General features: G+C 32.0%; 1 protein-coding gene across 1 annotated transcript; it reads left to right on the top strand.

The window, feature by feature from the left end:
- The first annotated feature begins 1,003 nt into the window (after positions 1-1,003).
- LOC139522538 (beta-1,4-galactosyltransferase 4-like) lies at positions 1,004-20,650 on the top strand. Its single transcript, XM_071316011.1, has 8 exons — positions 1,004-1,025; positions 11,020-11,200; positions 12,307-12,536; positions 13,887-14,074; positions 16,557-16,679; positions 18,636-18,752; positions 19,401-19,539; positions 20,306-20,650. Exons 2-8 carry the CDS (start codon positions 11,020-11,022, stop codon positions 20,489-20,491), a joined length of 1,164 nt encoding a protein of 387 aa, XP_071172112.1. The 5' UTR covers positions 1,004-1,025; the 3' UTR covers positions 20,492-20,650.
- Positions 20,651-20,915: the final 265 nt, after the last annotated feature.

Below are 20,915 nucleotides of genomic sequence, written 5' to 3'. Positions count from 1 at the left end.
GGGTCCCGATTCTACCGAATGTAATACGACCGAGTTCAGACAGTGACCAGACAGCGACCGACAATGACGGAAGATATCCGTTAGAAAAGTGTAGCCATATTAGGGATGTACAGTTCTTGTCGGAAAGTAATTCTATCATGATCCGCTGTACTGCATTGCAAACGGCTTTGTCTGGAATCTGTCGTTTTGTGTTCTGTAATTGTCTGGATCTGGATGCAATCTGAGCTCAATCTGCAGAAAAACAGCAATGACAAATTTCTCCAGATCATGCCCGTTCCACAGAACACCGTTGAGAAAACACAGTTTATTGTTAGGATGTAGATCCGATACTGCAGAATCTATCACGACATAGTTACGATTGCCATGCGACTAGACAAAATCGGCTGAGTTTCTCCCAATGTTACGGGACGCATCTTACAATCGGGGGTGCCTTGTCGACCTCTCTGGACCATTTCCGATGCGTCGGAATCTGTTCCGAACTTATACAAATGCGTTTAGACAATGAAAGGACATTCCAGATAATTGAGGATATTAATCCGACTTTTTCACTTTTCGTTTCTTATCGCTGTCTGATCTCGAACAGGAGCCATAATCGACAATGCGTGAACGCCGCATTAGAAAATATAACAATAATGTGTTGCTTAGTCTAATGGAAACATGACATTTTTTTAGTGGAAAGTGTACGCACAAAAACACACTTTTTGCTGCATGCGTAAAACCTGTTTTTTACTGTCTGCTAAGGATGCTTTGACTTAAAGAAACATGCGTATTGATAATTGTCAATGCTAAATGTATATGACTTCTGTTAATATTCATATTTCAGTCCTGCCAATCAATAAATATAGATTAATATTATAATACAACAAAACATATTATTGTTTTTGCAAGTTCGCAGTATGTTTATGTAATTAAAAGTCAATAAGGCCATACCTAGTACACTTTCGAAATATTAACATACAAATATACATAGAATCAATGATATTGTGAATTAACTTGTTTCTACACGTCTACTGGTGACAATAAAGGTAATTTGTCTTTAAACGTCTACTTAGCTAATTATGGTAGTTATTGCGCTATATCTTTTATATTTACATTTATATATGCAAATCATCTAGATATTCCATTTTAAATATTTCGTTTCGGCCACCAATGCACATGTTTCGGCCACCAATGCAAATGCTTTAGGTGCATCACATATTGTTATTTCCTGCTAATACTTGACCGTTCTGATTATATTTATCAAAAAATTATTGATTTACTGATGTTTGCATGAAGCAAAATACTAGTTTTGAAGGCGAGAAAAACATAATGTTTAACGTATATGTTGGTATCTTTGTCGCTAAGCCCACCCTCAACCTGGACTAGTGTTATAAAAGCTAAAAATATAAACAAATTGTAAACATCATTTGGTAATGACTAGACTCGTCGGCTCTGCGCGATAAAAAAAACAGTAGCAATTCTAAGATAAAGTTAAAAGACACAAAATGCCGATATGAGAGTTCTCGCAATAGACTATTTTCCTATTACCGACTTTTGACTCCGGAATTTATATTTTTCGACAGGTTACCTGTGGTTTGCCATCTTGGTACTAGTTCAAGCAAGATCAACAGACATAAGTAAATTCAAAATTTTAATATACACAGTTTTGAGGAAAAGTTTACTGTTATATGCTTTTCATACATGACTAAATCATCAGAAAGCAGTTCACTCCCCCTTACCCATTTTGCACCGTGTGTATAGTATTTAATTGTACTTCAACTCTTTGCTCGAAATTGACCGAGGACCAGGATATTTTACCACAGAGTAGATCGACTGTGGAAAAATACAGAGCCCGCAGTCAAAAGTCGGTAAAATGAAAATAGACTATTACAGTAAATAGTTATCAAAAGTACCAGGATTATAATTCAAAACGTCAGACGCGCATTTCGTCCACACAAGTCTCATTGGTGACGCTCAGATCAAAATAATTATAAAGCCAAACAAGTACAAGGTTGAAGAGTATTGATGACCCAAAATTCCAAAAACGTTGTGCCAAATAGGGCTTAGGTTATCTATTCCTGGGAAAAGAAAATTCCTTTTTTTTCGAAAATTTTAAAGTTTTGTCAACAGGAAATTCGTTAAAATGACCATATAATGATATTTATGTCAACACAGAAGTGCTGGTAACTTGGTTGGTGATAACATCAGGGACGAAACATCCACCAGCAGTGGCATCAACCCAATGCTGTAAATAGTTATCAAAGGTACCATGATTATATGTTAATACGCCAGAAAGCTAGTTCAAAGCCTGCCATGATGCCTTTTGTCGTTTGGTACATGTAAGATATTGATTCTCAAACTTAGAAGCTCCCCACAAAAATGTCCTTGGATATATAATAAGACTCTGTTTTTTCTGCATTTGTAAGAACGATCTTTTTATAACTGGATTCTTCAGTATATTCTTAAGAGAGAAGTTTATCTCAATCATGCGCTATATAAACAAATTCAAATATAATGGTTAAAATAAAAAAAACTCAATCTTGAATGACAATGATTAACAAAATCTGTCATTTTCTTCAATCAAATTATTAATGATGTAGACACATTATTTTACTATCAATTCAACTCATTAAATGTTTCAAATGTACAACATGTGTGTACATAATACTATGAAAAGCAAATTTTTACTGTATTTACGTTGTTACATTGACCCTGTTAAATTGAAAATAATACACGTTTCTTTGATTAGTTTTTTAATTTATTTTGAATTTTGGAATATAGTCAGTCTCATTTGTATTTTGTATTTTGTTTATCTTTGTCTGTCAATTACAAATTCTATTTTCTGAGATTCGGTATATCGAAATATTTTTTACAAGCTTTCATTTATTGTCAGATATATAATTGAATGACATATAACTTGTTGTATTTTAAATTGTGTCATGTTGCACTTAGAATACCATGTCATACTGAAATGTCAAATAAGAAAACTAGAATACGAAGGTCAACCCGTGCTATTAGTGATTGAGGTCAATAATAGGCATATAAGAACATCATAAGATTATCTAGCCTTTTTTTTAAATGTTTTAATTATAAGAATAAAGATAACTCCAAATGGTAAGTATTAACAAAGAACTATTTAATTAGAAAAAAACTACTGACAATATTTTCCAATTAAGATAGAAGTCTAGTCACATACCCCTTATAGGATTTGAACTCACACACTCAGTCTTGTTAAGCTACTGACATTTCTGACTTAGACCACTCGGCTATCGATACCTCCTTTATTTTTTCTCCTGGTAAACGGATTTTTAACACGGAATATAACAGTTTTTCGTTCGTTTGATGTGTTTAAGCTTTTTATTTTGCCATTTTATTAGGGAATATCCGTGTAAAATTTTCCTCGGAGTTCGGTAATGATGTTATTTTACTATTGCCTTCACTTCTTAATAAAAGATCAACGAATTTAGATCTATTAGTTTTATACATGCATGTATATTACTTGTTTGGCTTTATAACTATTTTGATCTGAGCGTCACTGATGAGTTTTATGAAAACGAAACGCGCGTCTGGCGTATTGAATTATAATCCTGCTACCTTTGATAACTATTGACGATGTTCTTTCCTGTAACAATCAAAACTTTTTTTATTAGTGTCCCATCGTTTTATTCATTTCTTAACTCATACGATATTTTTAAAATAGTTTAAAGAATCGCATGCAAGATAGAGACTTAGCAAGTTATAAAACAACTTTTTATCTTCGGAACATCAAATACGTCGTGTGTTTACCCTCGTTCTTGAACAATATCTGATTGTTGTAGTGGTCGAGTAGATGTCTATTGAAATAGTTTCATTCCAAGCGATTAAAAGAGGGACGAAAGATACCAAAGGGACAGTCAAACTCATAAATCTAAAACAAACTGACAACGCCATGGCTAAAACATGGATTAACTTAGGAATGGTGATCGTACTTTTGACACCTTTTACAGAAAATATTAACTTAATAACAATGGACGCGAGAACAATCAGATTACAGACACGTAAATAGAAAATACACCTGAAAATAATTTTCCCCAATCCGGATAAGTTATGAAATTAAACAACTTTTTTATTCTTGACCCAAACAGAATGTTGTCTTAATGACCTTTATGTCCTGATTGGACTGAATAGTCTTAATTCTATTAAGTGTCGCCTCCTGTTTTATCAGGTACAAGTGTTCAGTCTTCTGATTTATAAAATTTTAATGTGAAGTGATTGTCGTAAATAATGCTTTGTTTTATAGGTGTTTGTATACAATAGAAATTATTGAATATAGCCTATCAATCTATATATTCATCTTTTGTAATACATGTTATAAAATATGCTTATCCTCGTATGTCTTCAGTACGTGAAAAGATACTAGCAACGACTATGAAACTTATATTACATGTTTGAAAGTATGTTATATAAAGTCAAACATCTGAACAATTAAAATCTACGAAAGTCTATAGTCACTTTATCGCCTTAAGTCCATTATGATGATCGTCCTCTGTTTTATCATTTACAAGTGTATAGTAATTGTGTTAAATTCTGTTTAATTTGAAAATAATTTTATGTAGTATAAGTATATGTTTCAAATTATAGTGACTTCTTTGTAAGTGTTGCTGTCCACATAATTTAGGTCAGTGAAATTCAAGCAATATTGTGTTCACTATAATCAGATCAAACTGTTCAAAAGTAAAGTCACAAAAATACTGAACTCAGAGAGCAAAATGCAAAACGGAAAGTTCCCAATCAAATGGCAAAATTTAAAGCTCAAACCCCGAAACGGATGAATACCAACTGCCATATTTCTGACTTGGTACAGACATTTTCTGAGTGTTACTGGTTCCCTGAAGTTTGGTAGTACAAAAATAGGAACTTCTGATCTGAACAACAGGTCAAATGTGCTCTTTTCTATCAAAATTCCATATAAATCTTTCAACAAGGATTCTACAGTGATTCCAAATCCCCAAGTTTTCATTTGATGCTTCAACTAACCAAATATACCCTCGATTGACATTAGAAATTAATATAAATTAAGGAATGTATCTCCCTCGTGCAAAGCTCTGATTCCTTTCACGGATTTGGCTATACTTTTTGGACCTTTTGGATTATAGCTCTTCATCTTTTATATAAGTTTTGGATTTCAAATATTTTGGCCACGAGCATCACTGAAGAGACATGTATTGTCGAAATGCGCATCTGGTGCAAGAAAATTGGTACCGTTAATTTTATTACTACCACTGAGTCGATGCCTCTGCTGGTGGACTATCAGTCCCCGAGTGTATCACCAGCCCAGTAGCCAGTTCTTCGGTACTGGCATGAAAATACGGATTTTTTTGTGTTATTAAAATTTGCTCTTACAAAATATTAGAAATTATTATAAATTAAGGAATGTATCTCCCTCGTGCAAAGCTCTGATTCCTTTCACGGATTCGGCTATACTTTTTGGACCTGTTGGATTATAGCTCTTCATCTTTTATATAAGTTTTGGATTTCAAATATTTTGGCCACGAGCATCACTGAAAAGACCTGTATTGTCGAAATGCGCATCTGGTGCAAGAAAATTGGTACCGTTAATTTTATTGACAAAGATGCAGCTATGCGTAGGCCCTTTGTTTCAAATGTGTACTACTTTCTTGTATGTTTTTTCCAACCGGGCCTGAATTAGTGGTTCTATTCCTTTTGTAGAAAATGGTGGATTAAAACTGGTTTTATAGATGTAAAAACATCTCATTTGTATGAGCGTTTCATAAAACTACATTATATTGCTAACTTGTTGCAATTTTTAACAAATCACTGCACTGTAGATAAATGTAGTCAAGTCAAGATAGTAATTTGTAATTGTTGAAAAATGGCTTCTTTATACAGGCGTCAAAGCCTTCTAAAAAAGTCTAAATAAAAACAAAAATAGATATAAAACGTAGTTTGGACATTTTTAAAGCAATTAAATATAACCACCACCCATCTTTCGATTGACTTATTCCTCGTTTCAAACTTAAGATGGATGGACAGATTGGTCCCAATGCTGAAGAAAATGAAAATAACACGTTAAAATGGTATGTGTCCAAAGCGATTTTCTTGATTTATCGTTGTCAGGACAGTCAAAGCCATTTACTTAGTACTTGAAAGCCAGTGATGTATTTGAACCGAAACAGTTGAGGATTTTTATGATTAAAAGGACAGCCGAATACCTCTCAGACTAACTTTACCTGCGATGATTGAATAACTGAAAATGAATCATTACTTATAATTCCTTCTTTTTTTGTCTTTTTAAGTTTAATCATATATTAATATAAAAATTTTCAAATTTCAAAATTAATAAACAATCAATTCTTTAAAGGTTTGTTATAAATCATTCGCTATCGACTTCTTTGATGGGGATACCCGTGAATAGTTATAGTCGTATCGAATTGTACAGATGCCATCACGAGTTTGATGACCGTTACGGAATATCTGTTTCAAAGATATTGACGACAAATATGTTCAGATGATCATTACCAAAATCCAGTCATCTTTTCGCCGAATGTAAACGTCCGAATAAAACTTATCATGGGATTGTACTACACGAGAAGATCAGTATTTGCTTACACATCCGGGGCACCTGAGATCTACCACAATGTTTTGGTTGGATTCGTGTTACCTTTCTATGTTGTGCTTTAGGTTTGGTGTACTGTTTTTTTTTGGGGTGGTCTTTTTTTACTTTGATTGTCAATTTCCAAGGCGCTGTCAGTTTGTATTATCTAATAATTTGATTATTTGATTATTTGATAACATTTAATTTTAACGTCTTCATTCTGTTAACTTATAAACAGCTGGTTAATATTTCTGACCAGTTAAACAGTTTAATTTGGTGAAAACAGATTCAATCTTGTCATAATTTTGAATGAACTGAGTCTTTTTGGAATATATAATTAACTAATATATAACTTGTTGTTGTTAAATCTGTATCATGGTGCACTTGAATTACCTTGACATATTTAATGTCAAAAAAGAAAACTAGAATTGAAATTAAACATCTGTTAAGTTCAAGCTTAATATGTCAATCCGTATTAATAAGTGAGTTAAAGTAGTAAGCACATACAGGTAGCAACATCATAATTGGACAATTATACCCAAATAATGATATGTAATACTGTTATTGTCATGAGTTTAAATGCTAATCGACAAAAAAACGTAAAATATATGAAAAAAACCTGTATATGATGTTAAGGTTAGTTCTGATGATATGTTGTCCAACGTTAAGACAATTTTGAGTGTTGATAACTTCTATTGTATGTGACTGTATGTAGACGCTACTTCTATGATCGTACTCGATTGCTATATATGTATATCTATTTAACGTTTATTATGTTTTCATAAAATCAAGCCGGCTGGTTTATTGTCTTAATTGTGCCATGTTTTGTTAATACGGGGCGGTACATAGCTGACTATACGGAATGAGTTTTGCTCAATGCTGAACAGTATTGAATGACCTATAATACCTCAAATCCATTCCATTTGAACTAGTACTCTCATAGGCAATCATTCCGCATCTCCATTTTTTATATACGTAAACACAGATAATTACTTGTTTTATTTGTTTTATTGCAACTCTGTGTTTCTGTTGTTCCGTTGTTTTCTTCTGAAAGTTGATGTGGTTCCATCGGTTTTAGTTTATGTTCTAAATTGTTTTTCTTTTCTTTCAATTGGATTAAGACTAATGAACAGCGGTATCCTACTGTTGCCTTTATTATTCATGAATATGACACATACCAATGAGGCAGCAAGTGTTATCGCAGGTAAAAGAACAGTCTTTCCACAAGACATATGATATGTCTACCCTAATCCACTCATATTCTAGAAAAAGTTTATTTATTGTCATAACACTACAAAGAGTTTTCTGAACTGACCAAGGTCTGTCTTCTTTTGTAAAGTAATGAAAAAGATGAATATTATTTTATGTATATTAAACATATTTCTTACGTTTGGAATTTAAAAAAAATGTATTAACCTTTGATAACTATTTACATAACTGGTTTGATGCCCTGCTGGTGGCCGTTTCGTCACCGAGAGTATCACCAGTCAAGTAGTCAGCACTTCGGTGTTGACATGAATATCAATTATATGCTAATTCTTATAAATTTCCTGTTTACTAAACTTGGAATTTTACAAAAGTCTAAGGTTTTTTTTTATCCAAGGAATAGATTACCATAGCCGTATTTGGTACAACTTTTTTGGAATTTGGGTCCTCAATGCTCTTCAACTTTGTATTTGTTTGGCTTTATAATTATTTTGATCTGATCGTCACTGATGAGTCTTATATAGACGAAACGCGCGTCTGGCGTATTAAATTATAATCCTGGTACCTTTGATAACTATTGTATAAATAGATGAATGATATTTTTAAGTGTTTGCGAATATCTGTTGAACAGTTTCATTCTTTTATTGTTTTTGGTAGCTGCTATCTTTCAGATGACCTTAGAAATATATTTGTAGAATTATGAAATTTTAGGACCATTCATACATGGAAGAGAGAGTGGAATAATGGGTTACTAAGAGTTTTGTTCGGCTTTTAAAAATGAAACAAAGTTGAATAACATACGAGAAAAATATGAGTTTTTTTTCAAATCATTTTTGCAAATCTTTTTTGTCAATTCCAATTTCAAACATTTTTTTATATAATTTCAAAATCAAACAATTCATTGAAAATTTATTCATGTTTTGAAAAATATTAAAAGAATATGAAATTGTTTACAAATCAATTTGCCAGAGACATATTTCATTTGAGATATATTTATGTATATACGGTGTTTTTTCTTTTAAAAAAAATGTACTTGTTTTTGGCTTTCAAACTGTTGTATCTGCGTGTCACTAGTTAGTCTTGTGTGGACGAAACGCACTTCTGACGTATTTAAATTTTAAACCTGGTGCCTTTTGTTAGCTATGATTCGTGTGTTTCTTTGTCCAATATGTTGTTTCATGTATTTGTATTGTAGTCCTGTAAGGCTTTGTTGTCATTTTAATATTATATTTAACATTGCCATTAAAGCGGGAGGTTTGGAATGCCACAAAACCAGGTTCAACCCAGCTTTTTTCTTTAAAAAATGTCCTGTACCAAGTCAGGAATATGGCCATTGTTATATTATAGTTCGTTTCTGTGTGTGTTACATTTTAGCGTTGTGTTTCTGTTGTGTCGGTTGTTTTTTCTTATATTTGAGTGTGAATTCACATTACTATAAGATTGTGGCACGGTACTTTTCTATCCCAAATTCATGTATTTGGTTTTGATGTTATATTTGTTATTCTCATCGGATTTTGTATAATGCTTAGGTCGTTTCTGTGTGTGTTACATTTTAATGATGTGTCGTTGTTCTTCTCTTATATATAATGCGTTTCCCTCAGTTTTAGTTTGCTACCCCGATTTTGTTTTTTCCTTCGATTTATGAGTTTTGAACAGCGATGTACCACTGTTGCCTTTATTTGTAAATTTAATGGATCCCTAATACAAAGTGCAGGATGTTTTTACTTGTCAGAAAGACAACGATAAGGTTACATTGAGACCTTAGATTAATTATAAGGCACATATATAGATTCGATTATCAGATAATTAAAAACAGGGTTAAGATTATAAGTCATGTACAGAGTAAATATTTTTGAAATGAACAAAATATTTAAAATATCAGAATTTTTGCGTAAATTTGATAGCAATAAGACAGAGACTATAAAATAAAATATAGTTTACTGATTTCTTTAGATTCGGCACGATTAAACATTTAACCGAAATATGCATATAATAATTTTTTTTATAAGAAAGTAAGACTAAGAAAGTAACTAAAATTTTATTATACTTTACTGCTTAAGATTCATCATCAGCAAATGTACACGTATGCAGCTTATTTCTATTTGTATAACAGTGCTGTTCAGTTTGTATAAACACAAATGGAAAAAAAGGTGACAATTACTACTAGTATTCAATTTATAGCCTTGTGAATTTTCCGAAAAGCTTTATTTAGTTTAATATTTTCCAGCAGGTTGTATGCATTCCCATGGGTACCATCTGTTCACTTCACCTGACCGACCTTTCTTATATTCATATGAGTCGGACTTTTTCAGGCACTTGTAACAAAAAAAGACCAACGAAACTAAATTATTGTATATTTAAAATATATTGATGATGTTCTATCCTTTTACTATCCGAACCTTTCTGATGATGTCCCATTAATATATACTCCTGAATCTACAATTAAAAAAACAACAGACATGACTTCCTTTGCCTCATGTTAAAACTTCAGACTTCTTTTGAACTGATTTTTACTATTTGTATTTCTGTGTGTTTGGTTTTCCACATCGGGTAGATGCATATGGGAAGGGTTAAGACCTCCAAAAATATGTTTAACCTCGCGCATGTTGTCGCCTGTTCCATGTCATAGGCCTCTGTTAGTCGTTAGTCTTGCATGAGCGTGTCCCTGTTTGATTAAACATTTGAGTTCCGTTTGCTTGTTATACTCTTTTGTGTACAATTATTTATCGTTTGCGTTACTAGCATTATGAGTATCTGTCATTATCAAATGACTGTGTATAAAAAAAGTATGGCGTGTGATGCTTTCATATAAAAACGATTGTTCCGTCGTCGCCGCCGACTTAGACCCATTTCGAGAAGCTTAAGGTTTTAAGTTTGGTTTGAATAGGAAAAATAGATTTACAGTTAGTTAAATGAACATAGAAACCTAGATTATAATTGTAAGCCATGCACACATTTCGTCTATCAGTGTCGCTCAAACTTTTGTTGTTGTTAAATAAAGTACAAGGTTAAAGAGAATAGAAAACACAAAATTCGGAAAATTTTGTCAAATACAGCTACGGTAATCTATTCCTGTAGTAGAACGTAATCAGTAGTAATTCGAGAAGTTCAAAGTGCCTGCTACTGTTGCTTCTCATTTAAGCTTGTTGTTTTAATATACACAGAACATTTCGTTTTTTGCTCTTCATAAAAACATATATGCCAAGGGCGACTTATTACAATTTCTTCTTTAAATTTAGATGAAAAAAGGAATATACTATTTACCAGTCTTTATCATGCTGCTCTCCATAGTTTTTTTCCTGAACTCACTTTTGTATCTGAAAGATAATAACCGATATAAAGATGTAATGAAGAGATATGTTGTGACTGATAAGTATGCTGAAGGAAAGTCATTGTGTTCTCTACATCCTGAAAACTTACGTAAGTATACAACATAAAACTATTGTATACAACATAAAACTATTGTTTACAACATAAAACTAGTATACAACATAAAACTAGTGTATACAACTGTTATATACAACATAAAACAATTATATAAAACATACAACTATTGTATACAACATAAAACTATTGTATAAAAACATGACACTATTGTATACAACCTAAAACTATTCTATACAACATGAAACTATTGTATACAATATGAAACTATTGTATACAACATATAACTATTCAATTATTCAACCATAAACAATAATGCGAAGAAACACGTTTTATTTTCGTGCAAGTCCTTATATACCGAATTATATATACGGTACAAAACAACACTTAAGGCCAAAATAATGTAAATATCCAAACCGTTAAATACTGATCACACCAGCAATGGACTGTGTGTAAAAAAAATCGGATAAGGCATCATTTATATTCCTTAATCCTAAACGTTTGCAGAAAAAATATTACAGGTAATTTTAAGTTAACCGAAAGATACCACGAACTTGCTGATTAATTTCCTATATTATTATCACACATTATACATGATGGGCTTGAGGTAAAGTTTTTAGTTACTAATGTTGTTTATCATCTGAATAACATGTTGTAGTGTTCTTGCTATTTTGTTTTTTGTTTGTTTTTAACCTTTACTATTTATTCCATTGTTGGTATTATACTTCTTGCGTGGCTCGTTATTTATACAGCCCGTGTCCAAATGGGTGTCACAAATTACGCATTCCGGGGATTCTAAGATCACTACTCGTTGATGGTTAGTTTGGTGATGCTTAGGTTTAAAATAAAAAAAGTATGCAGTGTATTGTTTATTGTCCTCCCTTTTTCTTGTTGGCAATTGCGTTGTCAGTTTCTATTAAGTAAGAAGTTTTAAGTATTTATATCATCTGTATATCAGCTTCATTGGAAATGCACATTACATTGCCCTGTTCGTCATAACAGTAAGAATTATAAATCCTTTTCTCATTCACAGGTTTTTTCATCAATTATTTTTACTTTATGAATGTTTTAAGAACTCAAGTTTTATCAGAAGTAATTAAGCTTGATGAAAATTTATAATTCATTCAAAACGTCCTTTACAGATGGATATGAACCATTAAATAGAAGTGTATATAATCTAAAAGTTTTACAATCAACTTACAACTTCATGGACCAAGGACATTACAGACCAGTCACGTGCATTCCAAGACAAAAAGTAGCCATTCTTATACCTTACAGAAATAGGGAGAAAGGATTGCTAACATTACTAAATAATGTTTTACCTCGAATTCACAGACAACAAATTGAATTTGGTATATACGTAGTCGAACAGGTAAGCTTAACTTTAACCATTTTGGAAAATACATGACTATGATCTGAAGGATATATGATTCTGAACATAACTGTGGTTTACATCTGCATTAATAAAATAGTATAAGAGATGTATAAGAATTTTTTTTTTTTTAAATCTTTTGTTTGAGTCTTTACAAGAGTCATTCTTGTGTTGTTTGAAAAGTGAATTTAATTCCTTAACTAGAATAAGCGAATTTTGAAACAACTTTCTGTAAAAATAACTTAAGCAGGGGTCACACATTCACGATTTTTACTGCCGTCCTTGACAGGACCATTTACGATTAAAATTAATTAAAAGTCTGATCAAGATCCTATGAATCGTAGATGGAAATTCAAACTTTAATTAAAATTTGTAAAAATAAAATTTAATCACGACAACAATCATATATTGTTCAGGAAGCGTCGATATTCAACCGTTTCCAAACGAATTTATCCCGATAATCCCGTTCTAAATCCGCTTCTTATCCGATTTGTATCTTTCGCCAGGTAAAATTCGACCGAGTCTGTCACGACTGAGTCCCGATTCTACCAAATGTTATCCGACAGAGATCAGATAGTGACAAGACAGTGAACCAATGCTGACGGAAGTTATCCATTCGAAAACTGTCGGCATACTCGGGATGATCAGGTACTGTCGGAACGTAATCCTATCACGGTCCACTCTATCGCATTGCAAACGGCTTCGTCTGATCTCAGTCGTATTGTATTTTGTAATTGTCGGGACTCTGAAGTGGGTATCATTGACGAATTTAGAATTAATAACGGGACTGTTTCGGGACGGTTTCGGCAAAAACGGTTCGCAATCTACAAAATCCGGATGCAATCTGAACTCAATCGGCAGAAAAACAGCAATGAAAAATTTTTCCAGATCATTCCCGTTCCACAGGACTCCGTCCCGAATACACAGAACATTGTTAGGAATTCGATCCGATACAGCAGAATTTGTCATGACATAGGCACGATTGTAATCCGACTAGACAAAATCGGCTGAGTTTCCCCGAATGTTACGGGACGCACCTTACTGTCGGGGTGATTTGCCGAACTATTCGGACCCTTCACGACCAGTAAGAATCTGTTACGAACTAAAACGACTGCGTTCAGACAATAATAGGACATTCCAGATAATTGAGGATACTAATCCGACTTTTTCACTTTTCGTGTCGTATCGCTGTCTGATCTCAAACGGGAGCAATAATCGGCAATGTGTGAACCCCGCATTAAGTAACATAACTCTTAATTGAAGATATTTTACCGTTTATATTAAACTATGCAGTGTAAATTATTACTGAATGATAACAGATTACTAAAATACACATTTTGTTGTAATTAGATTGGAGGTGAACTTTTCAATAAAGGTGTGTTATTTAATGCTGCCTTTAAATATGCTATGGCAGAATATACATATGACTGTGTCGTACTTCATGACGTTGATATAATATCAGAAGATGACAGAAATTTCTTCACATGCGGATATCATCCTAGACATCTGGCCGTGAAAGTGGAACAATTCAATTACACGTAAATATTTTGATAAAATTGTGAAAAGTAGTAATGAAAGGGTTTTCTACTATCATCGATATTTTCAAAATTCTTATATTTTTGCTTATCGCCTCTCTCCTTTACAAAAGTTATGCATATGTATCTCGTCTAAACTCTTAAAAAATAAAATGTTTTTCTCAACTATTCATCAATGTTTCATATTTCAAAGGACAAGGTACGATAAGGCTTGTTTTTGTCTCATTTTTTAAAATTCTGTTTTGGAAAGCTACTTTTTATGTTTAAAACATTCCATGATGTTTGAAGTTTGTTATAATGAACTCCAAAACCACAAATTTTTGCAACTGAGTGAAGTGAGGGAGTTAACTTTCTGTTATTATTCAAATATTGTAATTATTATTGATTTTGCAGGTGATTTTACAACAAATTGTTATTTTTTTAGTGCCTGCACCAACGTGACCTAGGATTTTTTTTATTCCAATGTCATGAGAACTGTTTTTGCTGTCTAAATCGCCATAATTTTTTCTGGGTCACGTAGGCACATGCTATTAAATTTTAAGAATCAATGGTCAAAAATCGGTATTTTTCCTTCTTTTATGCGTTTTTAATGCCCTTTTACCCCCTAACCTCACCCATTTTATGAAATAAATGGTTTTGAAGTTCATTCAAACAAACTTCAAACCTAAGGGAATATTTTAACGTGCAAAGTAGCTTTTTAAGCAAAATTTAGAAAATCAGAAAATAGGGGGGGGGTCAAAAACGGGCCTTATTGTACCTTGTCCCTTTATATAAATTAGAAAATCTGAAAATACTTTATCTAATACACACGCAAATGTATAAATAGAAAAATGCGTTCATTGAACAAATGTTTCCTTACATTCACAGCCACTTTTAAATAATACTTGAACTTGGACGAATCAGGTCATTTTTGGATTTTATTGCTTTCGGCTGCTTTTTATCGAGAAAAATACTGGGTTTAACAATGCAGCTTTGATGTTTTATCACAGTTACGCTCAAGCAATTTTTATATTAGAACTGATCTTTTCTCGATTTGCTTAGTTTTAAGTTTTTTTGATTAAAAAAAAAAGTTATCTTATCGATGAGTGTCGTTTGTGCCATGATGTCCTATTTTTAAATTTATGATTATTACCGCCACCTTGATGTTATCTTATTTTTTTTTACAATAGAGAATACATGTTTTTAAATGTTTTAAAAAGAATTTCATTAAAAATGAAAAGTTAGAGGGTAAATTTTGTATTTTTATGGAACAAATACTATATAAGAGCATGCATTCTCAAACAAATTGTATTGGTATTTCATCGAAAGTGATTTAATTTTATGAACATTTTAGATATATGCTTTTTAGATTTTTAAATGAATCTTCGTAAGGGTACTTTTATAAACACAGTATGATATCATAAAAGACATTAATGCCTTATAACATGATATCTTTTTTTTTTTAAATAAATCCTGTAAATATACGACTTTCCCCTATTTTTGACATTTGTTTTGTTCACGCATCGTTGTCAATATAATGGAGTTTATATCGACTGTCATACAAATGAGATGTTTAACTAGCTTTAAACCGTTGATTTTCCCGTTTGAATGGTTTTACACTAGTAATTTTGGGGCCCTTTATAGCCTTTTGTTCGATGTGAGCGAGGCTCCGTGTTGAAAGCCGTACATTGACCTATAATGGTTTACTTTTATGAATTGTTATTTGAATAGAGAGTTGTCTCATTGGCACTCACACCACATCTTCCTAAATCTATTAAAACCAGGTTAAATCCATCCACCATTTTTGCATAAGAAATTGCCTGTACCAAGTCAGTACTATGACAGTTGCTATCCATTCGTTTGATATGTTTGCGCTTTTGATTTTGTTATTTGATTAGGGACTTTCCTTTTTTTTTTTTTCTCGGAAATCAGTATTTTTGTGATTTTACCTTTTAGTACTAGAACAAAAACAAGAATTATTTGAATAGATTGATTTCATATGAAAAATAATAACCTATGCATAATTTGTGCTCAAAACGTGAATATCGTAAGACGTATGTTGGCATTACTAAATAAAACTGATATGTTTGCACAATAACATTAAACTGATTTGTCCGTATATAACTGCATTTGAAATCTAAAAAAATGTACCTAATAAATCGAAAAATACAATCTAACTGGACAATATACCTTCCGTGAACAATGTTATTAGTTCAATTAAAACACAAAAGATACAGGTCAAAAACATTGAAATTCATATGATTTGTTTCAAATGGGAAAATGATAACCATTAGAAAGTGAACTTTCAAAAATACAGATTTCCCAAAAAAAATAAAACGGAAAATCTCTTTTCAAAATTTTGTACTAATGAAAAATTGCTGTTATATTCCTGTCTTTGAACATGCATCTCCTTATGTAGAAAATTGTGGATAAAACCTGGTTTTATAGATAGGATACCTCTCATTTACATGACAGTTGCATATAGTTTTGTTTGATTTTCTTGAAGAATTCCTTATGCAGATTTTTTTGGAGGAATATCAAATATGCCGGCTAATATATTCGAGCAAATCAATGGATTTTCTAACCAGTATGAAGACTGGGGGCTGGAAGATGACGACCTTTATCGACGGTATGTAAGGGTTACAACCGGTTAAATAATTCCGCCTGTACATCTGCACTTTCCCCCACGCATGTTGCAAGTTCTGGGACTTCACTAAAGAACGTACTTCACACGAATTGACAGCTTTACAGTTTGTTCATACAACATACATAACAAATTGTATATGGTATAAAAATAAAAGGATGTGATATGATTGCCAATAAGACAACTATAAACAAAGTTCAAATGAATTGTTTGTAATTTAAAACATCTGTAGCCTGTTCTCTATTGGTTGTCGCTGTTTTGTGTATGTCATATTTGTTTTTTTCCTAAATTGTTTTGTTATAAATTGGTCCGTAAGTTTTCTTATTTGAATTCTTTCATATTTTCATGTCAGGTCTCTTTATAGCCGACTATACGGTTTGATGTTTTAACTTCATTATCTCGTTATTTAAAAAAATATGTGCTTATCGGTAAAAATGCCTCCACCAAATATTTCTTTTTCTCATTTATCATCAAATCATACAAACTTTCTGAATCAGTGGTGTTAAATGCTTGCTACGTTCGAACCAATCAAATTCATAACATGGTTTTTTTTATCAAGGACAATTTGTATAACCACTTGCCACTGAAAGCTTAAATAAAAAAAAAACATTTGATCCAGCTAGCAGGCTACGTATTAATTATCACCAGCACATGAACATGACTAATTGAGATACTTATGCGATAACTTATCGTTGTAATGCACTTTAAAAAGTACCATGATGTATTTAGGAAAATGGTACATACCAAACCAACAAACACAGAATAAGGACACTTCAACAGTAATAAGGAAAAACTCACCTACACAGAACTATTAAGTTACCGTTTTTTAGTCTTATATTTTGTGTTGTGTTTTGTAAACTGTTGTTATTCTTTTGGTTGTATTGTTTTGTTTTGTTGTTGTTGTTTTAGCATTGTCAGTTCGTTTTCGAACAATGATTTTGATCGTTCCTTTTGTACTTTCAGAATCTCTGCAAACTCACCTACACAGAACTATTAAGTTACCGTTTTTTAGTCTTATATTTTGTGTTGTGTTTTGTAAACTGTTGTTATTCTTTTGGTTGTATTGTTTTGTTTTGTTGTTGTTGTTTTAGCATTGTCAGTTCGTTTTCGAACAATGATTTTGATCGTTCCTTTTGTACTTTCAGAATCTCTGCAAACTCAGTTTTTACTTCAAACCATCTCGTAATTACTTTAATCTTTAACATGTATGACTGTTAATGGTCCGTGATAAACATAGTTAAAACTTTGTACTAACAGAATAACAACAAAATGTAAAATTAAATGGTTCGAACAATTAAAACCAAACTAGCACTGTAATAGAGATTAACACTTCAGTAAATAGTTATCAAAGGTACCTTGGAATTTCCCGTAAGAATTTCCCGGCTACAATTGTGCCACCTTAACTATGAAGTCTTAATTATAGCCTAGAATTGGAAGTAAATATGCACCACTATTCTATTTAAGATTCAAAACATTGAGCTGTGCGGCATATATTTAACATTTATATGCCCTGATCTTCTTCGAAATTTAACTTGTACTAAAATACTTTCCTACACATCCTTCGCCTAGTGTCTTCCTAATAATACATATCGCAGCTATTCATATGTAATTATACTGGCAACTTTCACTAGGAATGTCTCTACCAGATGAAACAAAGAGTTCAAACCTGGGAACCAGAACGTTTACAAAACATAATATCTATGAATATTACATATCTTCCCAAAAGAGGCGTGGTTTGGGAAACAGCTGTTATTGCAAGGTACAAATAGGGGCAATACAAGTTATGTTTTAAATTACAAGGTTTTTTTTTATCCTCAATTTCTCTATTATTTAACTTTTAATTTCTAATTTTTAATTAACCATGTAAAACGTTTAATTCTTGTAGTTCTCGTTAGACAACTTCATTGCTTCTATAATAATAATTAGCTGCTTTTATCGTAGATTAACAGTTGCTCATGGGCTGAAAATTGAACGCCCACTCGCGAATGTTTCTACCTGTGCTTCTGTACATCATTCAAGACCGCATAAACATGATAAAAAGGGGAAACTTCTCGACAGGTAAGTAACTGTAAGAAAGCAACAATAAGAACAAAGTTGAAGAGCTACGTAAGGTTACGTTTACGTCGGAATAGTATAGGATTTAACGCTTGTTTTAAAGATATTTACTCGACCAATTCACTCACAAACAAATAAATGTTCGACGGACTGGATGATTTGTTTGTGAGTGACTTGGTCTAGTTTATACACCACAAAAATCCTTTAAAAATGTATATGTCATAGAATTCGCCCGACGTATGAGTATATTTATTGATTAACACAAACAGATGTGTTCCATGAAACTGGCTATCTGATGAAAAATAAACTACAAAAACTCTTATTATCATTTAAATGAATGTTTATATGTTGATCATTTAATTCAACGATTAACGCGAAGTGAAAACAAATATTTTTTACGTCGAGTCGGATTTTGTTAATATTATCGTCGTCATTTTGTTAACATTGGTTACAAAAACAAATTCGGTCAACGTCGTTTATAAATAAAAACCACGCGTCAATAACAATTTCCTGAAGTCTTCACGACCAATCATATCAAAGAATGTCCTATTACATGTATGTATATCATAAAAGAATTATTATAAATTAAAATCTATTGAAAAGATGTTCTATTTAAAATAATAAATCATAATAACTGCTTCTAAATTTCAGATGCAATATATATATCAATCGACCACGAGGCTGGGCATTTGACGGGTTAAGCACTTCACAGTATATAGTAGAAAAAACAGAAAACAAAAGATTATTCAAACATATTCTCATATCTCTTAACACAACACAGCTGAGAAAGGTAAATGATTAATATCAATAATGCTCCCTCTTCATGTCTTTTTTACAATGCAGCTCAAGCAATAAATTTTAAAATGTCTGTATTAGTCATGTAAGTTGCAATAGACATTCAGGGAATTTCCGTTTTTATTTTTCCTTGGAGTTCAGTATTTTGGTGATATTACTTTTCAAGAAAATTGGTCAATAATTGATTATGACGAAAGTTTACAAATGATTAAAAATGATCATGATTATGCTAAATTGTAACAACCCTGTCCAAAATAGGTTGAGACCTTTGCTAGTTCTTTGGTATATTTCGCACTTTAATATGACGTCCATTATCACTGAACTAGTACACATTTTTGTTTAGTGGCCTGCTATAGAACGACTCCGGGTGCGGGAGTTTCTCGCTGTATTGAAGACTTGCTGTTGGTCTTCGGCTTTTTCTGCTTTTGAGCAGGGTTGGTGACTTTTTCTTATTTGATAAGATAAGCCTAGTCATGAGATATAATTAAAACTATTGGAAGATGAAGAATGATTAATTCTTAACATTCGTCATATATTTCTGTTTAATGTTTTGCCTGTTGTCTTTAATGTCCTTTGAAATATCCTTGTATCATTCAGATTCTGCATTATATAAGTTTTTAATAAGATAATAGGAACAGGAACAAGATATACACAAAAATAAATCTGCAACTTTAATTCGACCGAAATTCTATTTGAGATGAACACGTTTTTATTTTATATATATGTCATGTAATGCTGATAATGTCTCATCAACTTTTCAGGATTTCGTTACGAGATCTAGATTTAAGAATTATGATAGTTTACCACCAGTTGCGTCTTGGAATGGTAACACTGAAATGTGTTATTTGGCCCTGAAGTTATCAAACGAAAAAATTGACCAAAGCGTGGAAGATCTTGTGCAGAAATCAGTGAACGTTCCTTCTCATAGACGTATATGCATACCTTGAAATTATAACATTATTATAAGACTAAGAAATGGCTCTCAATTGATTCTTTCCCACGACACTTACCTCACAAGCACAATTATCGATTCAGTTTTTTCATAGTTGACCAACTGTATAATTTGTATGATCTTGAAATATTTTCCAGTACAATAAACATATGAATGTGTGTTTATTTTGTTTTTAAATTCTTATCTCCTTCGTTCTTTCAGCTACTTTTCTAATTTTGATCATTCATTTTTTAATCACAGTATTTGTGCATATATGAAAATTCAAAGTTTTCACATAATCTATTTCTCGAAAATATATTTATAGATTCAGATTCAAGCAGCATTATTCGAATTCTTAAAAGATAAAATGTTACAAATCACACGGGTTTTTTCTTTTTTAAAGAATTAGATTGAGGAGTTATTTCCTGCGATATACTATC

This window comes from Mytilus edulis, chromosome 5 (genome assembly GCF_963676685.1).
Source record: "Mytilus edulis chromosome 5, xbMytEdul2.2, whole genome shotgun sequence".
NCBI lineage: Eukaryota > Metazoa > Mollusca > Bivalvia > Mytilida > Mytilidae > Mytilus > Mytilus edulis.
The sequence above is the reverse complement of the archived record's forward strand: the minus strand, read 5'-3'. Positions and strand labels throughout refer to the sequence as shown.